Source organism: Sycon ciliatum, chromosome 10 (assembly GCF_964019385.1).
Source record: "Sycon ciliatum chromosome 10, ocSycCili1.1, whole genome shotgun sequence".
NCBI lineage: Eukaryota > Metazoa > Porifera > Calcarea > Leucosolenida > Sycettidae > Sycon > Sycon ciliatum.
Genome location: NC_088652.1, coordinates 3,433,611 through 3,454,095, shown reverse-complemented (window position 1 = coordinate 3,454,095; position 20,485 = coordinate 3,433,611). Strand labels below are relative to the sequence as shown.

The 20,485-nt window shown below is 48.1% G+C and overlaps 1 protein-coding gene across 1 annotated transcript in view; it reads right to left on the bottom strand.

Annotated features, from left to right (window-relative positions):
* Positions 1-20,485, bottom strand: part of LOC135826853 (uncharacterized) — a 36,150-nt gene that overhangs the window by 6,428 nt on the left and 9,237 nt on the right. The window contains exons 7-13 of the mRNA XM_065339455.1: positions 17,600-19,866; positions 17,166-17,255; positions 14,721-14,955; positions 5,257-7,745; positions 4,376-4,465; positions 1,859-2,136; positions 958-995 (exon numbers count right to left, since the gene is read on the bottom strand). Coding sequence (XP_065195527.1) covers positions 958-995; positions 1,859-2,136; positions 4,376-4,465; positions 5,257-7,745; positions 14,721-14,955; positions 17,166-17,255; positions 17,600-19,866 — 5,487 coding nt within the window. The remainder of the gene's footprint in view (positions 1-957; positions 996-1,858; positions 2,137-4,375; positions 4,466-5,256; positions 7,746-14,720; positions 14,956-17,165; positions 17,256-17,599; positions 19,867-20,485) is intronic.

Below are 20,485 nucleotides of genomic sequence, written 5' to 3'. Positions count from 1 at the left end.
GGCCAGGTTACGTGAACAGACATTTTCGGTACAGAGAAGCAGTTCCCTATTGGATTATGTGTGTTAGTGTTTGTTCGTTGTATTGAAATTTTAGGTATGAAACAGATGCATCGACAGTACCGAAAATAAAAGCACACCGAAATTTTGTGAAATTACAGTACTGTAAAGCAACTTATTTTCGCTGGCGATATCATTTCGCTAATTTTGCCGCTTGGTACCAACTGGCCAAATTAAGTTGCAGGCCAAAGTTTGTCACCGAGGCAAATAATGCTTGATTGAGGCCTGGCTGCATGTGAAAGCAACACCTACTGATCGTTTCTTTCTAAACCCCAATCGGCCAAAGTATGATGACGGCCGAAAAAGTTTCAATTCGAGATTGGCCAAAGTTTCTCACCAGCCAAAATTAGTTGATATACAGAAGGCTATTTTGGCACAATTTATCAAAACCCTTCCCAGATGGAGAGCCTTTTCGTGGGTCTTTTCATAGCCATACCAATGTAGGATACCTTCCAATGCCCCTGGCGTGTTTCACCACTGTACTGTCTACAGCACATTTAGCACTGTGAGAATTGTAAAATTGTGCCAGCTAGGAGCTTGTAGCTGGTCAGATGAACCACTACATGAGCGAGTAATACTGGCAGTACTAAAAACTACTAAAACAATCTGCGTGCACAAACACAAGCACGCGTGTCTGCATGTATGCACGCACACACTCACCACACACACACACACACACACACACACACACACACACACACACACACACACACACACACACACCACACACACACACACACACACACACACACACACACATGCACACGCACGCACGCACACACACACACACACACACACACACACACGAATTCAACTAAAATAACACACTCCATACATCAATATTGCTCTAGCATAGCGCTCAGCATAACACAGTGCACCACATGATGCTGCGCGGCTTACACTTCTTCTTTTTCGCCTTTGGCGCCTCCGCTTCGCTACTGAAAGTAGAATGCACAAAGAAGAAAGAAGAAAGGACCTACATGTTTAAGTTACGAGTTATGACTAACAGTCCACCGAGGTAACGAGATGTATACTTATCGACCCTTTCTTCTTTCTTATAAAAGTAACACTATTGGCTCAACATCCGATTTTTAATCAGCATCAAGAAGAGATTGAAGATGCATGAAAATGCTATGTGCATTCATGGCCAGTAGAGGCAGTTTGATAAACTTTACTGGCAGAAAATTTTGTCGGTCAATAATTTCGTCCAGCTCCAAAGAGAGGGAGTTCGTCCGGTTGTAAATTTCGTCCATGGATCATAAGAGTGTATTGAAAAGCAGAATATATCGACACTAGTCCGGCATTTAATTTAGTCCAAAAGCTCCTTGGACGAAAAAGACGCAATAAAATTGCAGACGAATATTTCTGCTGAGACAGTGGTGCTCCAAACACCAGAGTACTGAGTCCTGAGTGGCAGACTGGACACAAACACAGGTGACGGGTGACTGCTTGTGAATGTCAGTTCAAGTTTCCATGCACTTGGGATGGTCCTCACACAGCGTGACCACTACGGCGTTGCTCGTAAGTTAGCGTGCCTTTACAACAGTAGCCAGCTTCATGTGTGAATGAAAGTATGGCTCAGTATCATTATTATGCTGGGCAGGAGAAGATTCACCCGAACTCACTGCTATAAGCAGTGTAGCAGGACGGGGAAACCAATACAGAAAACCTGTCATGGCAACCACTCTGATAAGGCGACCAGCTGCCCTAGTGGACCAATACATAACTAAGGCGTCCATAACTTCGAGGTCCGGACAACAAAGGTGTGAGCGTGCTAGCATTATTTTATAATTTTACTCACCGCTCAGAAGTGCCACACTGTTTCTCCTCACAGAAGTGACTTAGAACATGAACAAGCCCATCTTCGCTCTGCAGAGTGTCGCACATCCGAGCAACACGCAGGATCATATCCGAATGCCCAGCACCGACACACTGGCAGCACAGCTTCCATAACTCGGCCAGATCCACAGCCGGCTCGATAGTGCCGAACGACGGTGATGCCACGGCAAGTGTATCTCTGCTTCCAGCCAGCATACACAGACACTTGTCCGCACGGTCAGCAAGGAACTTCTTCACCTCCTGAAAAATAAAACAAGAAAATGGATGACCAGAAGAATTTTGAACATACACAATGAATGGAACACAATACTTCGCAGGCTTTCGTGAAGCAACCTAATTAATGAACAATCAAAAAATATTCAAACAGGTGGATGGGAAGCAATAAACACAACAGACCTGCCGTCTTCTCCGCACAGAATCAAACACTGAATTACAGATGATCGAATTGTGGTGACGATTAGCAACACACCCAATGGACGGCGGTCATTGCAAATAACAATAGGCCGTCGAAGTCTGACGCCACTGCTTCTCGACAATGGGTAGTTACTTGGCCAAGGGGTGACAAACAAAAGTCGCTTCACCTGCGCTTGTCGTGTTTCCAGTGGCAGCATGAACTGATCAGGGAGCACAGCATCATTTTAACTGGGAGCGCGCGGGTGAGATTATATTATTTTATTTCAACTAAGTTACTTGTCGCTGGGTTTGTAGTTTTCGCTTTCTAGAGGAGAAACTGAAGCTGACCTGTGTCTCTGTTATTTCTATCGCCGCTACCGCTCATTTTTTTGCTTCTGAGACCAGTCAACTCTGTGCTCGTTCCGGTGTCCAGCGGCCAGCGAAAAATCAAAACTCCTATATATGACCTCTTAGCTGCTGGTGAACAACCAGCAGGAAAACATTGCATGATGGCTTGACGGCGAAGGAGAAACTTCTCGAAGACAATTAACACAAATCATTTGAACTCGCGATCTTGCTTGAGAGCAAGCCGCAGTCAAAGTCATGCCGTGACCGTTGGAAACACGACAAGCGCAGGTGACGCGCGACTTGTCACCATTTGGCCTTGTAGCTGTGTGTGACTATAAGTTTTCAGTCAGTGTGACGTCAGCACTTGGACGGCCTATAGAACATAGACAACTGGAGCATGTCCGACTAGGGAACACTATAATAATCTCAGTTCTTCAAATCAGCCGGCTGACATCCTACAAATTTGCCTTTGCATGCTACAAGTCCAGGAATAAATCTGCACCACTGTGAATAGGTCACAGAGGGAGTACATCTGAGTGCTGGGATCCGTACCATTGCACTCAGCATCCAGAAGAGTACAGCTATTGGAGTTTTTATTTTCACCCCGACGTACCGTAGACTTGCTCTTTGAAAGACTTGTCAGACACCGACGCAAATTGGGGCGCAGAACGGAACCATACAGACAGCAAATAGAATCATGGTTCAAATAACCCAATATCTCTCCCGTCTACGAGGGAGATACAACGTGACCAGCTTCTGGCAGTGAGCAAGTACAAGTGTCGACGAGGAGACACTTTAAATAAGACAAGACGGTTGATTATTCTAATTAATCATCTGTCTACATCCACGAGCAGAAACCAGACGTATGCCTTCAGAAGGATTACGTCATAACACCACAGACTTTCCATAGCACCGTAGCTGTGTGTTGCTTATCACTGTTGGTTTTGTCCACCGTTTCTCTTTCTCTCTATAGTTACACATGAGTTAATCACACTCTGCACCTGCATCTGGCATCCCACAGAAGCGGAAAGGTGGTTCTTGACCAGGAAGTTGTACGACTCCTTGTTCTTGACCTTCCCGGTACGCGAACCCGTCGAATTTTTTAATGTTTTAATCTCACTCTAATGTCAACGCTAGATTTAGAATGTTCTCGCTCTGGTTTTTGTAAACGTCAACATAACCAAATTTTTAAAATTATTATTTTTAAAAATTTGGCGAAAGAGTAGTATTTCAACTGAAACTTGCCGGCAGGGTGCCCGGTACAGCGGTAGAACAAGCCTTTTTTTAATATACCCGGATATTCACCGGAGGACTCGGCATTCTTAGATCACCACTCAGTGATGTATTCAAACTGAAGATTGTCACAAGAAAAAGTTCTTAGAACCAACAGATTGTTGCTTGATGATGTGTAGATGCATGATTATTTAGAATGACCACGTTGCTTATCTTACTATTAATCTGATTTCCATTGTACAAGTACAAGAACATGTACACACGTACAAACATGCAGGTGCCTGCGTGAGTATGTGCGTGAGAGTACTCCTGCTTCTGCTCTGCTCAACACCCCCTATCATCCTGATCACGGATGGGCGCCCGAGGTTCAAGGCCCAAGGCGAGCACACACAATAACACACCGGCACGCACGTGTCCGGGCCAAAAAATGCTCTATGCTCTCGTCGTCCTTGGAAGGTTTTAAAAATGGAATACTTTTCTACACTTTTCTACAGACGTGACTAACCGTAGGAAGTGACTGATCATTGGCAATCTCCGCTTTCTTCTTCCAGAGTGCCACTTGCTTCCTCGCTACAGCATTCTGCTGTCCTTCGAGCTGCACGTGTACAGGTACCAATTCCCATTCACATGCGTATACCATACACATCCAAACACACACCATAAATACTATCAAGGAAAAGTCATAAGTAAAGATGTAATTCAAAAAATGGAGTCCCAAATGATAGCTTGCATAGACCTCGGTCCTACCGGTGGGACCATCATACACAGACATGCTGCACGGCCTCTGTTCTAACATTGGCTTAAACGTTGACCCTAAACTGTTGCTAAGGGGCTAATGAAGGAGTCCACAAACTTTAAACGTGATTGTAAAAGGCATATTACAGTATTACATGGCAATAGCCCATGGTAACCATGGAAACGGAGTATGGAATTTTGAATTCTACAACCATGGCAGGCTGAGAAAAACATTAGGACCTCATCACGATTTATGTGCCATGGTCAAAATTCACTTTGGACAGAGTTTCTAGCGCTCCAACAGGAGCATGTGCGGCCATTTTGACAATTGATAAGTTTGCACATATGCAATGCTCTGGACATAGTCTTGTATTTTGCACCATTACTTTGCCTTATAAAGACCTAACCTCAACAATTGTTTTAAGAAAATTCTCAACCAAAAGTGCTTTTGCTGGGCGATTTCTTGGGTCCTACGAGGAGGCTAAACATATTTCGTTCCTTCAGTTCAAGCTTGAGCTTATGCACGAAACCATCTGACAATTTATATTCAACGCGAAGCAGATTCGTTTTTGGGTTTTGATCGGCGGAATGCGAGTGAGTGAATTAACTCCATGGTCACTAGAATGTTTAGACTTTGGTCTCATTTCTTACCTGGAAGATACTACTAGCTTTGAACCAGCAGTTTGAGTTGTTGGGTATGCTGTAGTGTGACTTACACCCGGCGCAGTACGGATCGTGATGAGTAAGGGATTCGCTGTAGCGTACGCGCCACGGTGCATATCCGAGGTCCCGGCTTTCGCTGATGTAGTCCTTCCACTCCTGTGCTTTGCATGCGCACACTGGCGGTAGTGGTAAACTGAACATGACCGGTTTGTCCAGTTTCGGGTTCTCCAGCTTACCCAACTCCTCCATGATATCCTTGCGGACAAGCTGGCATATCGATGAGATCGGATGCAGCCAGTCAGAGGTGCTAGCAGCACAGTCAGGCGAGCACCGGAAGTTGATGCTGACCAGCAATGCACCTGATGAGTCGTAGTGAGCCAAGAAGATTTCCACCTTGCCTGGGAACTGGTCAAGGGGTCGCTCCCGCAGCCACAGCCGAAACCTGGCTGTGTTGTAGGTGAGCTCACAGTGACTCCGGTCAGTGTTTGTGATGTCCCACTTTCTCATGAGCCGTACAAGTAGCTTGAAGTAGGAGCTGTGTGGCATCGGTGTGTCCGCGTCGGGATCGTTGTAGCTTAGGACGTCTTCATCATCCTTGCCTGGTGGCTGAACCATGATCAGTAACGGTGTGTCAGCCGTGGAGAAGCAGACGTCGTTTGGCTCATTGTCCTGCTGGAAACTGCGCAGGGCCTCCTCGATTTTCTTCGGCGGTCGACGTTGAAGAGCTGATGGGATGAAGTACTTTGCATGCGAGGTATCTCCGAATTTGTACAGCAAATCCCAGTCGACCATCACATCCAGCATCTTGTTACGAACCTCTCTTTTGACTGCTTTCCAGGCATACTTCATTAGTTTCCGGCGTGCTATACCCTCTTTCCACAGATAGTCGCGCCACTCCGTTTCTGCTGCCCCTGCTTCCTTTGCCGTCCTGCCATCACCTCCGCCAGGTTCGACCGGGTACATATGGCCAAAGACGAGGACGTTGATCTGCCTGATGAGCCACTGTGTGTTGTGGAAGATGATGTCATCAGGCTGCGGCGAGTTCTTGTTTGCCGGCCGATAGATGATGACACGTAGGTCGTCGTAGAACCGAAGAAGACGCTCGAATTCGGATAGAGTGCCGTCCATGCCGGAGTCGTCGCGGATATTGCAGGCCTTCTCCACCAGTGTCTTCATCGAGTCTCGTGTTGTGTAGCCAGTGTGGGTGGGTTGTTTCTTGAGATACTCCATTATCATCTCAAAGCGAACCCATTCCGTCGGAATCTCCTTGTTTGCCAGCACCGATGAAACAGCATCCTGTAGCTTCTTTCGGATTCCTTGAACTTCTTGAGAAGCTCCGGACTCGTGGTTGTCCACAAGGAACAACTCTGCGGGATCAATGTCATCGTTCTCGATCATACCCTGGAAAGTTGGCGACCGGTGGCAGAGCTTTCCCAGCTTCTTGAGGATATCAACCTTGTGCTCCGAAAGTGTCTTATCTGTCGACAGCTTGTCGGCAAAGTTCCCCACCAATATCACAGGCGGGTAGTCGAACGCCTCGCTTCCCACAGCCTTGCCTGGGTTGCTGGCAAAGTGGATGGCTGTTAGCCAGTGCCGAATGTGGTCGATGTTCTCCAGCTTCTCCGGTACATCCAGAGTCACTTCAGACACTGTACTCCCTGACAACTTCCAGTAGTTCTGCTGCTTGATGTGATCGAAGTTCTCCGAGGCGTTGAAACAGAGAATATAGATGACGTAATCTTCACCCATTAGGAAATGCTGCAGGCTTGAGAAGACTGATTGGCCGCCGCAATCCCAAATGGACACCACCACTTCTTCTTTGCGGATTTCTCGCATCAGCTCTTGGTTCTCCAAGATGACATCAACCAGGCTCTGTGTCAATTCAACAGAGCTGAGTGCTGCTTCTGGATCTGCAGTGAGTTTTGATGTTTCCTTCGATGACTGCTTGTGTCTTGGTGCAGAGCTCCCCTCCACGTTTTCTCGGTGTCCAGGCACTACGATGGGGTGTTGCTGCTTTTGGCGCTGTGGATGTTCTACTGCTGCCTCTTTCGTCGCTGTTCCCTCACGCTGGAGTCCTGTAGACTTAGCTCGCTTTGGGACTTTCGCCGCTGGCTCGGCCAGTCTTGCAGCTTCTTGCTCCTGTTGCTGCTGTTCTTGCTCTTGTTGGTATTTCTTCTCAAGATCTTCAGCCTGATCAAGGATGTCCGGAGCGCAGAGGAGTGCAGCATTGAACTTCCAATCTGTCAGGTTTCCTCCGTCCTGGAGCATATTGCCATGATCAACAACGAGCAACGGTGTACTTGGCTTCTTGTCCACGAACTGCTTGTTCTTGAGCGAATCCGCCAGGCTCGTCTTGCCGGTTCCAAACTGACCGCAGAGGCTGATGCGGATACGGCGTACTCTGGTCGAACCGCTGCTCAGTGTGCTATTCGTAGCTTCATGCATGGCCTCGTCGGATGGACCCGTACCTCGTTTTGCTGCAAGTGATGAACAACAACAACAACAACAAGTACACATACGCACACACATGAACACACACATATGCGTGCAGGCACGTACAAGCATGCTCAGCCACATACACATACACATACACACAAACACAAACACACACACACACACACACACACACACACACAAACATGCATGAACGAAAGAACGAACACAAGCATATACACAAACACGTAAGCAAAGCGTGTGACCAAAATCCGTGACGAGTGCTTCGACATTAGGCATCTGTAATTGTATTAAATTTTATGGATTCTCCACAGGCTTTTGCCTCGCATAAGGGGAGGGGCTTCAGGCAAAACATACCATCAACTCATTATTTATTGTGTGCGAAATACCCTAAACATCCCTGGAAATAAAAAAACAATAAATTGTTCGAAAGTTCAGTCAGGGAAGTGAACTGTCTGAAAAGAGAAAAAAAATGCTAACCCCACCAGGACTCGAACCCGGGACCTTGCTTGTTATGAGCGATGCTCACACCATCTGAGCTATGGAACCAGGTCGAACCTGGAAGGCACGTTTTTCACTGCAAAGGCAGCTCACAACACGTGCCACACATACTGATGGCACTTGGTCTTTTTCCCTCAGGGGACCAAATTCCAACCACGGTCAGTTTCTGGAACGTACTACGAGAGGTGAAAGAAAGTGATCGATTTTGAACGGATTGGGAGAACTTCAAATTCAAAGGATCTTTCAGGGAAATGAACTGCCTGGAAAGAGAAAAGAATGCCAAACCCACCAGTACTCGAACCCAGGACCTTGCTTGTCATGAGAAATGCTCTAAAGCCTAGTTCACATTCGACGCAACGCTGACGGTACGGGACGTATTGGCCTGTCGGGACGGCTGGGTTCAGCTGTAAAATCTTGTACAATTCGTACAACTCGACATGCAGCAGTCGTTGCGATGTTCAACAGCGAACGGAGCGAGTCATAAGGCATGATCCGTGACGGGATGACTTTCGGACCTACTTGAAGTAATTTCTTGTTTTTCGGGACTTCTTGTCAATTATTTCTCCTTGAATGAAGCGAAATCAAGTCACAATACCAGTTTTTCAGGAAGACTAAAAAAAGTAGCCCTGAAAGTTGTGTCATTCAAATAATAGCACCAGGAAATAATAAAACAGTTCATCTGTCAAGCCGCTGAACTATCCCTAAATACGATAAGTGACAAGGGATCTTATGAAAAGAATTCGGGTGGACACACCCATTCCCATAGCGCTGCACATCACATCCGAACCAGTTCCGTTATTTCTACAACGTTTCGGCACTTGGCCATGGTCAGGTAATAACAATGAATACCGTGGAAGCCACACAAGAGCAGTATATACGCAGAGTGTAGCGCCAAAAAAGATGCGAATTATGTCACCTAGTATGCAGAAGGGGTGGGGGGGGGGCAGAGAGAGAGAAAAGGCGCAACTAGCACATCACGGAGGAGAAGCAGCAGAAGGTAGCGCGCATTGTGCTCTGTGAATGGCGTTACGCAGAGTGTAGCGCCAAAAAAATAAAATAATGATGCGAGTTATGTCACCTCTATACAGAGGGGGAAGAGAAAGTGCAACTGTGCACATCACGGAGAAGAAGAGCGCGCCGTTGTGCTCTACGAAGTGAGGGTACATGCCAAATAATTATGGTGTTAATTCTATCACATTAAAGGAGGGGAGCACGGAGGCCCATGCGCCAATCCACTATGAGGTTAAACTTCCATGCCAAACTGTTACCACCAGGGACGCGACGAGGCATCAAGAACAGAATGGATTTGAGTGACCCGCCTCATATTATATTCAGTGATATTGAAGTAGCAGCAGGGGAAGCTAAGAAAATTCACAACAAATCCCATCCGGTGCTTATGTTCACATGGGGCTTAGCATCATGAATCTCAATCGCCTCGCGCAGTTTGCGACAAGCTCGATCAGGCTCTATTCCTATTACTTCAACTGCAGAGAATGCACTTTGCCCATAGTTGAGCTTGCATCCAGGGTGAGTGGTACGAAAATGTTGGCCTCATGGCTTGTCGAGTTCCTGTCGTCTTGCCTCACCATTATGTTCTTCCAGGCGAGTTTCCAGAAAGCGGCCAGTCTCACCAACATATTGTTCCGGACATTCTTTCCACTTCAGCTGATATACAACATTCTTCTGCATACATACATCCTGTCCCCCGGATATACACGAGATACACGGCCCCTTTGGGCGACCTCTCTTCTTTCGGTTGTAGCGGATTTGCAGCCTTGACACATAGAGGAGAAACGAGGGCGGAGCGACACAATGTGCGCCTCAGGTTACCAGTGTGCTCATATACGACTCTAATCGGAATTTTATACTTTCTGATTCCTTTATTCACTGCTTGATGTACTTTATCTGACTTATATGGAAGCTTTAGAAATGCGCAGCATGGGTTGGCACGGCGACGGCGCTTTGGCCTTATGGAGGCAGTGCGTGCCTCTTCAATGATTCTCTCTGGGAAATTGTTCAATCTTAATTGTTCATGAACCCTCGCTTCACTTTCTGCACGCATTCTGGTATTCTATGAGAGCCTCTGAGCTCTTAGGAATTGTGACGAAGCAACTGCCAATTTGATATGGTGGGGAACTGCCGAAGTATAATCAATGAGTAGACCGCTAGCACATGCCTTCTGGTACAGCTTGTATGCCAGCTTGCCTTCCTGGATCATAATTGTGATATCCATATAATTTATGGAGCCACTCACCTCGCTGAGCTCATATGTGAAGTTGGTACTCGGGTGTGCAGAGTTGAAATGCTGCACAAACCGCATCAAGCTCTCTCTGCCATGGGTCCATAGCAGCAGGATATCGTCGATGTAGCGTTTGTAGAGGAGCGGTACTAACGGAGAATCCTGCAGAAGCCTGGCCTCAACCGTATGCATGAATAGAATCGCAAATGGGGGTGCAAGATTGTTACCCATTGCAACCCCGTCCACTTGGTGATAGATCTGATGGCCGAATCTGAAATAGTTGTGGCTGAGAACAAACAGCAGCAGATTCCGGACCCCGCTCACACTCAGCCCAAACATGTCGATCCGCTGGGAATACTGCTGCAGCATATCCACTACTGCCTGAACGCCCTCCCGAATAGGTATGCTCGGATATAACCCGACTACATCCATGGACATAACAATGGTGCCATCGGGGGCGTTCAATCCCGGACATGCGTCACAGATGTGGGGTATTGCTTCCGTCGTGTTAGCCAGGTGGGCCAGGAGAAATTGAATGAGCTGCTGTAGGATGCGCTCCAATACAATAGATACTCCAGTCGTTGGGCTGTCGCACGCTGCTACCACGGGTCGCAATGGTAAGTTCTGCTTATGGTCCTTTGGAAGACCGTACCACTCGGGGAACTTCGTACTGCTTGGTAGGATTGACTTCAGGAGTTTTGAATCCATGTTCTTGCACTCTGACAGTATTACTTCTCGTGTCTTGGTCTCGTAGGACTCTATGGTCAAATCTACTTTCTCATACATGATCATGTTCGATAATATGTCTTCTGCTTTCTGCAAATACAGCTCCTGTCTCATAGCAACGAGTTTTTACTTTTATCCGATGGTTTGATGATGGTTTCTTGGTCTGTGCGAAGTCGCTTCAGCTCCACCCGCTCCTCCTGCGTCAGATTGGGATTAGAGGGTGTGTGTCTGTCATATGCCCGTAACACCTCGTCGCGGAAGTTGGCCATATTCCTTTCGTCTTTGTCGTCCATCTGTGGGGGCTGCTTAAAGCCGCGCTTCATCAGCTTCCACAATTTCTTGTCCTGTCTGATCTCTGGCGGTGGGTCTTCCTCTTTGAGGTCCACACCCTGAGGCTGGGGCTGTTGCCACCGGAGGGTGAACGCCATCCTCTCTACCGATGTCTCAACATCTGTTCGTTCTTGCTTGGTGAGCCTCCCCGTCGACGGGACAAAGCTAGGTCCATGTTCCAGCAGACGCCTTGTCTGGTCGGACACACAGTCGTCCACCACCAACGCCCGCTCATGGACTGGCTCAGCATTGGCCGTATGCCCACTGGGTGACGCAACACCAACGGCGGCAACAGGAGTTGGGCCGCGGGGTGAGCTGTTGGTTCCCGCCACACGTTGATCCGCCTCTCGAAGTCCAGAAATCTTCCGATTTAGTCTGGCGTTGGAACTTATTCGTTCTTCGGTAACCACTGCACGTTGAAGAGAACGGATCAATAGGTAGTCCGACTGTGTAAACGTCCACAGTTGCTCTCTGGACTGCTTGTATCGCCTCCCGCGGTAATCTTTCTCTGCGCATTTGTCTTCGATTGCATCGCAGAGAAGACGGCGGCAGTACTGATGTCTCTTGTGTTCCCTGATGGTCTTGTGACTCGTTGATGCTGGCTTCCGCACACAGTTCGAATTGAATCTGGGGATCAATCCCTCTCGCCGGCACTGCAAAAGAAAAGACAATTGACACTCGCTCCTCTGCAGCTTCCAAGACCATTGTACAAACCGCCAAGCTGCCTCGCTCCGGGAAGAGGAGAACCAAGTTTGAAGAAGGGCTGAGGCTTCAGCAAGGGATCTTATCTTGCTAAAATTCAACTCAAATCGTGTGAGCCATTCTGCGAGTTATCATGGGCAGCGTAGTGTTCGAAATGGTAAAAAAATTCAAAGCACTAATCAGAGTAGTCGGCACACGCCTCCTGTTCACACTCAAAATACTGCAGTTGTGTATGCTTGCGTCCCCGTCTACACCCTTCTACGGTATGAAAAGTTGAACTGATCCAACTCTTCCCGTCGCTTCCCGATCCCTATGGTAGTACGGTTGCGTTCCCGTTCCTGCCGTTCACATTGGACGCCGTCAGACGGTCCCATGGCTTCCGGTCGATCCTTAAGTCGTGTACCGTCACGCCCTGTCGAATGTGAACTAGGCTTTACCATCTGAGCTACGGGACCAGGCTGAACCTAGAAGGGGCTGACAAGCACTTCACTCCAAAGGCAACTCACACCACGTGCCACATATACATGACATTGTACTGATTGCACTTGGGTCTTTCCCCTCTCCCAGTTAGAGTATGGCTCATGACAAGCAAGGTACCGGGTTCAAGTCGTGTGGGGGGGGGGGGGGCATATTTTTCTTCTCTTTTCACGCAGTTCACTTCCCCGACTGATTTTGTGAGTTTCGAAGGTCTTCTAATCCCCTACATTTAAAAGTATTGTTGGTCTTACAGTCGATAGAAATGATATGTACGAACTCGTATCACGACAACAGAAGAACAATACGTATGGATTTTAACTATGTTCACACACCGATCCAAGTTACGTAGTAATGTTTAGTCATCTAACTTTCGATTGGCGACTTGCCGAGTCCCTCGAGCGAATCGATCAATTCTGCCTCTCCAATGACGGCCATTACGGAGGCTGTCTTCAAGGGTACTGGCGGTAGCAGCGGGGTTACGTCCTGAATTTGGGGTAGACCATCACCATATTCTGCTACAACATGTCCTCAAGCACCAACTAGTGGTCTTGAATAAAGGTATCCACTAAAACTAAAAAAAAAAAATAGCCGAATCCAAACTCGTGGTAGGAAAGCACACAGGAAAGCCTCCATAGGCCTTTTCGCTACGCTACCAGCACTGAGACATATTGGGAATAATCCCTGCCCTCGCAGAAACTCGAATGAAGCCACCACGAAGTGTCACTTGCTGAACAACAGCTCAACATGACGAGGAAGACGAATTCATCCACAACAAATTAGCAAAGAGTGCAACAGTAGCGGAAGATGGCCCAGCTTAACAGGGCAGACAGTGCAAGCGAGTTTCAAGTGTGCATCGATGCCTCGTCGCACAAGTAGAAAATCACGACGTAGCAGTTGGACACTCGGGGATTTCAGGTATGCATTGGAGTTGGAAAATCAAGAATTGAAAAAAGTTCACTTCGGGGCACAGCCGCGGCCCTTCGGCACCTGAAAATGCATGTAACCGTGCATGCACCGGAAGTACGTGAGCTCATAGCAGCGCGAGAGAAATAAGTTTTTCATGGGAGCGTGGCACACATGTGAAACTCATGTGCACTAGCTGCTCAGCACAAGAGATCGTTCTGGCCCAATCTGGGCCATCTTGCGCTACTGTTGCACTCTTTGCTGATTTGTTGTTGACCAGGTCTTCTTACTCGTCATGTTGGGCTGTTGTTCAGAAAGTGACGCTTCGTGGTGGCTTCATTCGAGTTTCTGCGAGGGAAGGGATTATGCCTATGAAATCTCAGCACTGGTAGCGTAGCGAAAAGGCACGTGGAGACACTCTGTGTGTGATTTCCTGCTACGAGGTTGGATTCGCTTAACTCAATCTGCCGTTAAATGCAAGGTCGTTACATCCAATCACCTCTGTAATCAATCCTGTGACCAGGCTCCAGAAAATGTCACATGAATGACAATGCATTGAGCCAAACATACACACACAGGCAGAACACATCTACAGCACTGTCGGGCGCCGAAGAAAAGGGGGGGGGGGGCAGGGTTCTAGCCTAGCCCAGTCTCATTTTTCGCGAATACAGCAGTTTTATTCTTCTTCGATGGTACAGTCATACATGTGCATGTACATGTCATTGTGTGTACGAAAGTTTACATTTGGACTGTACATGCATGTACCAATGCATGACTGTTCCATAGTGACGCATACGCACATCTGCAGGTTCACATAATTTGACTAGCCATGAAACCGTGGAAATATACCAATGAAACCTAGCTGCATGTATGCAGGGTAAATACGTCTGAGTTCTACGTCTGAGTTCTACTTCTGAGTTCTACTTCTGAGTTCTACTTCTGAGTTCTACTTTTGAGCGCACATTATAGTGCGCAGTACTGGTTACGTTATTCTCTGTGAAAATCCAGACTAGACACTTCTTTAAAACTGGTGAAATTCTAGCCTGGTCGCTCTTCAGCTCTCCGTTCTTCGGGGCCCGACTGTACTGTAGAACAACATCGCAAGAAAAAAAACACTCACCTGCCAAAGATGCAGATCGTGTGCCAGCCGACGAGTCTGCAGCCGTGTGATCCTTTTCAGATGGAGTGGCAGAACCCTCGTTGGGTTGGCTAGGCGATGACGTTGCTATGACAGCAGTCGCAGATGCGGGGGAAGCCGCAGCACTGGCAGCAATTGCAGAAGTCTCGGCAGCGACGGGATTGATGTTGCGCACGGCAGCGAGGCATACTTCCGAGCTGGCATCCACTGCCTCCTTCTTCCACGAATCAGTGAGAGGCATGCATTTCGAAACGCAGTGCAATAAAATGGGAATAAATAAGATAAGATATTAAGAAATAGCTGTTGCTACTTCGGCAATGATTTTTTAGGAATGGATTTGCTCCCGCACTGGAGCTCGCGCTATTCCGCCGACTTGACTTGACACTTGGCTGACTCACGACTGCCATCCAGAGCACACAAAAAGTCCATCGAACCTTCGACTCGGCAAACCTGCAAGAAAGCACCACTCCCTTCTCAATACACAGTGTTTCGGGGAATTCACCCCTCATCAGTTGAGCTTGAGTAGGCTGAGGAAGATTGTGCCTGAAGACCACCACTTATATAGTGCTCTCCAGGCACAAACATCACCAGGAATACAAACATAATTATGATGTTTGTGCCTGGAGAGCACTATATAAGTGGTGGTCTTCAGGCACAATGTTCCTCAGCCTACTCGAGCTCAACTGATGAGGGGTGGATTCCTCGAAACACTGTGTATTGAGCAGGGAGTGGTGCATTCTTGCAGGTTTGCCGAGTCGAAGGTTCGATGAACTTCTTGTGTGCTCTGGATGGCAGTTGTGAGTCAGTCAAGTGTCAAGTCAAGTCGGCGGAATAGCGCGAGCTCCAGTGTGGGAGCAAATCCATTCCTATAAGATATTAACCCTTTACCGGCAGCCCCATACTTGAATGCGTCGTAAACGACGCATTCGACATGCATACTAAAACCATGCCTGGTATGACAGGAAGCATCAGCCCACGGGGATTTCCCGTGGCCCTCACACAGCCTAGGTATGATCCTATCCGTAGCTGAAGAGATCTACGCGTGTCCCATTTGATTTCATTGAGAACTGCGCGATCGAAAATTTACGGAAATACACGCGCGCCGACAATGCCGTCAGCCTCCGTCAAAACGTCGTCAGGTGCATTTCCTCTTGCGCAGTGAGTTCCTTTCGTCCTCAGATGACTTCTCCGACGAGGACCTAGCAGACCTTCGCTCTGGGACCCACGACAGATAGATAAATACTTCGTTCCAGCCGCCGATGCAAGCGAATTTCAAATTGCGGAGCGGAGCGCACGCCAAGTAAATTCTCACGCAAATATCGGGAGCTCCAGCCGCTGAAGACGATGTCGTCGTAATGTACCTGGAAGAATCTGATGGTGCTTATGGTGTGGAAGCCATGGAGAGTGATCCCCGTGTCGACAGTCTTCCAGAGACGGAATTTTAGGCCATCGACTTTCTACGTACCTGAGTGACGGCAGCGCTGCGCGACTTGCGCACGACCTTACGGAGCCATCGGACAGCGATTTTGGGGCGATGCTGCTCTCAATTGCGAGCGAGGCACGGCCACTGACGTCTGTGATGGCTATGGCGTTCGTTTCCACTCTGAAGTCGACTTGTTTTGGCAGTTTTATGTCAATGTCGGAATCTGACGATTTGCATTGTGTACAATTTCCGTGTTTAGACGTATAGGTGCCAATTTAGTAGCGTATGTGTGTGGTATGTGAAAATAATTTTTTCCATCGTCAAGAAGAAGTACCAGACTTCCAAGAAAACATAACTTGCACATACAAAATGTGCCCTCGTTGTGAGTTATTGGCATCCTTCTCAATGTTATGGATTTCATATCAAAATGCACTTGCCGGTAAAGGGTTAAGATATTTAAACGAATTGGCAAAAGAGTAGTATTTAAACTGAAAGTTGCCGACAGGGTGCCCGGTACAGCGGTAGAACAAGCCTATTTTAAATATACCCGGATATTCGCCGGAGGACTCGGCATTCCTAGATCACCACTCAGTGATGTATTCAAACTGAAGATAGTCACAAGAAAACATTCTTAGAACCAACAGATTGTTGCTTGATGATGTGTAGATACATGATTATTGAGAATGACCACGTGGCTTATCTCCAAAATTTCTATTTCCATTTTACAAGTACACGTACACGTACACGTACAAACATACACGTGCCAGCGTGAGTATGTGTGTGCGAGCACTCCCGCTTCTGCTCTGCACAACACCCCTATCATCCTGATCACGGATGGGTGCTCGAGGTTCACGGTTCAAGGTGAATATGCACATAATATACCAGTATGCATGTGTCCGGGCCAACAAATGCTCTAACTTTGTCAAAGTCCTTGTCGTCCTCGGATGGAAGAATGTTTTTCAAGGATTTTAAAATGGGAGTACTTTTCTACAGACGTGACTAACCGTAGCAAGTGACTGCCCACTGACAATCTCCGCTTTCAGCTTCCAGAGTGCCACTTGCTGCCTCGCTATATCATTCTGCTGTCCTTCGAGCTGTACATGTACAAGTACGAATTCCCATTCGCGCGCGTATATCATACACAAAGAAACACACACCATAAATAAATACTGTCGAAGCAAAGGCATAAACGCTCTAAAACGTGACTCACAAAATAGAGTGCTTTTAAAATAGAACTTGAGCTTACAAAAGTTAGCAATAGAATGAGCCTAAACATCTTTCGTTCCTTCACCTGGAACTTGAGCTTATGCACAAAACCACCTGACAATTTGTACTCAACGTGAAGCAGATTTGTTTTGGGGTTGTGATCAGGGCAATGCGAGTGAGTGAATTAACTCCATGGTCACTAGAATGTTTAGACTTTGGTCTCATCTCTTACCTGGAAGGTACTACTAGCTTTGAACCAGCAGTTTGAGTTGTTGGGTATGCTGTACTCCGAATCACACCCGGCACAGTACGGATCGTGATGAGCACCAGATTCACTGTAGAGTACGCGCCACGGTGCGTATCCGAGGTCCCGGCTTTTGCTGCTGTAGTCCTTCCACTCCTGCTCTTTGCATGCGCATACTGGCGGTAGTGGTAAACTGAACATGACCGGTTTGTCCAGTTTCGGGTTCTCCAGCTTATCCAACTCCTCCATGATATCCTTGCGGACATGCTGGCATATAGATGAGATCGGCTGCAGCCAATCAGAGGAGCTAGCAGCACCTTTAGGTGAGTACCGGAAGTTGATGCTGACCAGCAGTGCACCTGACGAGTCGTAGTGAGCCAAGAAGATATCCACCTTGCCGGGGAACTGGTCACGGAGCTGCTCCGGCAGCCACAGCCGAAACCTGGCTGTGTTGTAGGTGAGCTCACAGTGACTCGGGTCGGTATTTGTGATGTCCCACTTTCTCATGAGCCGTACAAGTAGCTTGCAGTAGGAGCTGTGTGGCATCGGTGTGTCCGCGTCTGGATACTTGTAGCTTAGGACGTCTTCATCATCCTTACCTGGTGGCTGAACCATGATCAGCAGTGGTGTGTCAGCTGTGGAGAAGCAGACGTCGTTTAGCTCATTGCCCTGCTCGAAGCTGCGCATGGCCTCCTCGATTTTCTCCGGCGGTCGATGTTGAAGAACAGACGGGATGAAGTACTTTGCTTGCTGGGCGTCTCCGAATTTGTACAGCAAATCCCAGTCGACCATCACGCCAAGCATCTTTTCACGGACTTCTCGTTTCACCTCCTTCCAGGCACACTCCATCAATTGCCGATTCGCTATTCCCTTTGTCCACAAAATGTTGCGATACCTGGTCTCGGCTTCCTTCGCCGTCCTGCCACCACCTCCTCCAGGTTCATCCAAGTACTTGTGGCCAAAGACGAGGACGTTGATCTGCCTGATGAGCCACTGTGTGTTGTGGAAGATGATGTCATCAGGCTGCGGCGAGTTCTTGTTTGTCGGCTGATAGATGATGACGCGTAGGTCGTTGTAGAAACGAAGAAGACGCTCAAACTCGGATGGAGTGCCGTCCATGGCACAGTCGTCGCGGATCTTGCAGGCCTTCTCCACCAGTGTTCTCATCGAGTCTCGTGTTGTGTAGCCATCCTGGGCGGGTTGTTTCTTGAGATACTCCAGTATCATCTCAAAGCGAACCCATTCCGTCGGCATCTCCTTGTCTGCCAGCACCGATGAAACAGCATCCTGCAGCTTCTCTCGGATACCTAGAACTTCTTGAGAAGCTCCGGACTCGTGGTTGTCCACAAGGAACAACCCTGCGGGATCAGTGTCACCGGTCTTGATCACACCCTTCCATGTTGGTGACCGCCAACAGAGGATTCGCAGCTTCTCGAGGATATCGATCTTGTGCTCCGAAAGTGTCCTATCTGTCGACAGCTTGTCGGCAAAGTTCCCCACCAATATCACAGGCGGGTAGTCGAACGCCTCGCTTCCCACAGCCTTGCCTGGGTTGCTGGCAAAGTGGATAGCTGTTAGCCAGTGTCGAAGGTGGTCAATGTTCTTGAGGTCTTCTGGTACGTCCAGAGTCATTTCGGACACCGTACTCCCTGACAACTTCCAGTACTTCTGCTGCTTGATTTCATTGAAGTTTTCTGAGGCGTTGAAACAGAGAATATAGATGACGTAATCTTCACCCATTAGGAAATGCTGCAGGCTTGAGAAGATTGATTGGCCGCCGCAATCCCAAATGGACGCCACCACTTCTTCTTCGCCGATGTCTCGCATCAGCTCTTGGTTTGCCAAGATGACATCGATCATGGTCTGTGTCAATTCAGCAGAGCTGGGTGCTGCATCATGATCTGTAGACCCAGCCGGTTGCTGTTGCAGCTCGTGCTCTTGCTGGCGTTTCTTCTCAAGATCTTCAGCATGGTGAAGTATGTCAGGAGCACAGAGGAGTGCAGCGCCGAAGTCCCAATCCTTAAGGTTTCCTGCGCCGTGGAGCACATTGCTGTGATCAACATCGAGAACCGGTGTACTCGGCTTATTGTCCACGAACTGCTTGTTCTTGAGAGAATCCGCCAGGCTCGTCTTGCCGGTTCCAAACTGACCGCAGAGGCTGATGCGGATACGGCGTACTCTGGTCCAACCGCTGCTGAATGTCCTATTCGTAGCTTCATGCATGGTCTTGTTGGACGGACCCGTACCTCGTTTTGCTGTAGGTTATCATCAACCACAACAAGCACAAACACGCACGCATGAACACACACATGCGTCCAGGCACGTACAAGCACACTCAGACACACACAAACACAAACACACACAGACACACACCATTTGACCATTTAACCATTTGAAGCCCATCACCGAAGGCGATGCTAGCGATGCTACAGCAGAAGCCATAGCAACTTGTACTGGGTTTGCACTACCGTAAAGTCGCGGATAAAAGCCGGGCTTATAAGCACATAAGCCGCTTTCTGCATCAGGCTATAATGCAAACCAGGCTTGTATGCAAACCATGCTTATATGCACCACTGACATTTTTTGCCAGGCTTGTATGCCAGGCTTCTACGCGCAACACGCGTAGATCGACCACTGACTACCGGAATGGCGGCAGTTTTACTATGCACCGTACATAGCGCATGCACTCTTGATGACCCACCCGATCCGCGCTTGCATAGAAGCCAGGCTTCTACGCGCGACAGTATTTTATGCATTTGACCCGTAATGATTTTCAGGCTTCTATCCGCGATGTGCTTGTAGAAACCCGGCTTTTATCCGCGACTTTACGGTACTCAACAGCTTGCAAGGCTGAAGAATTGACCGCCACTATTC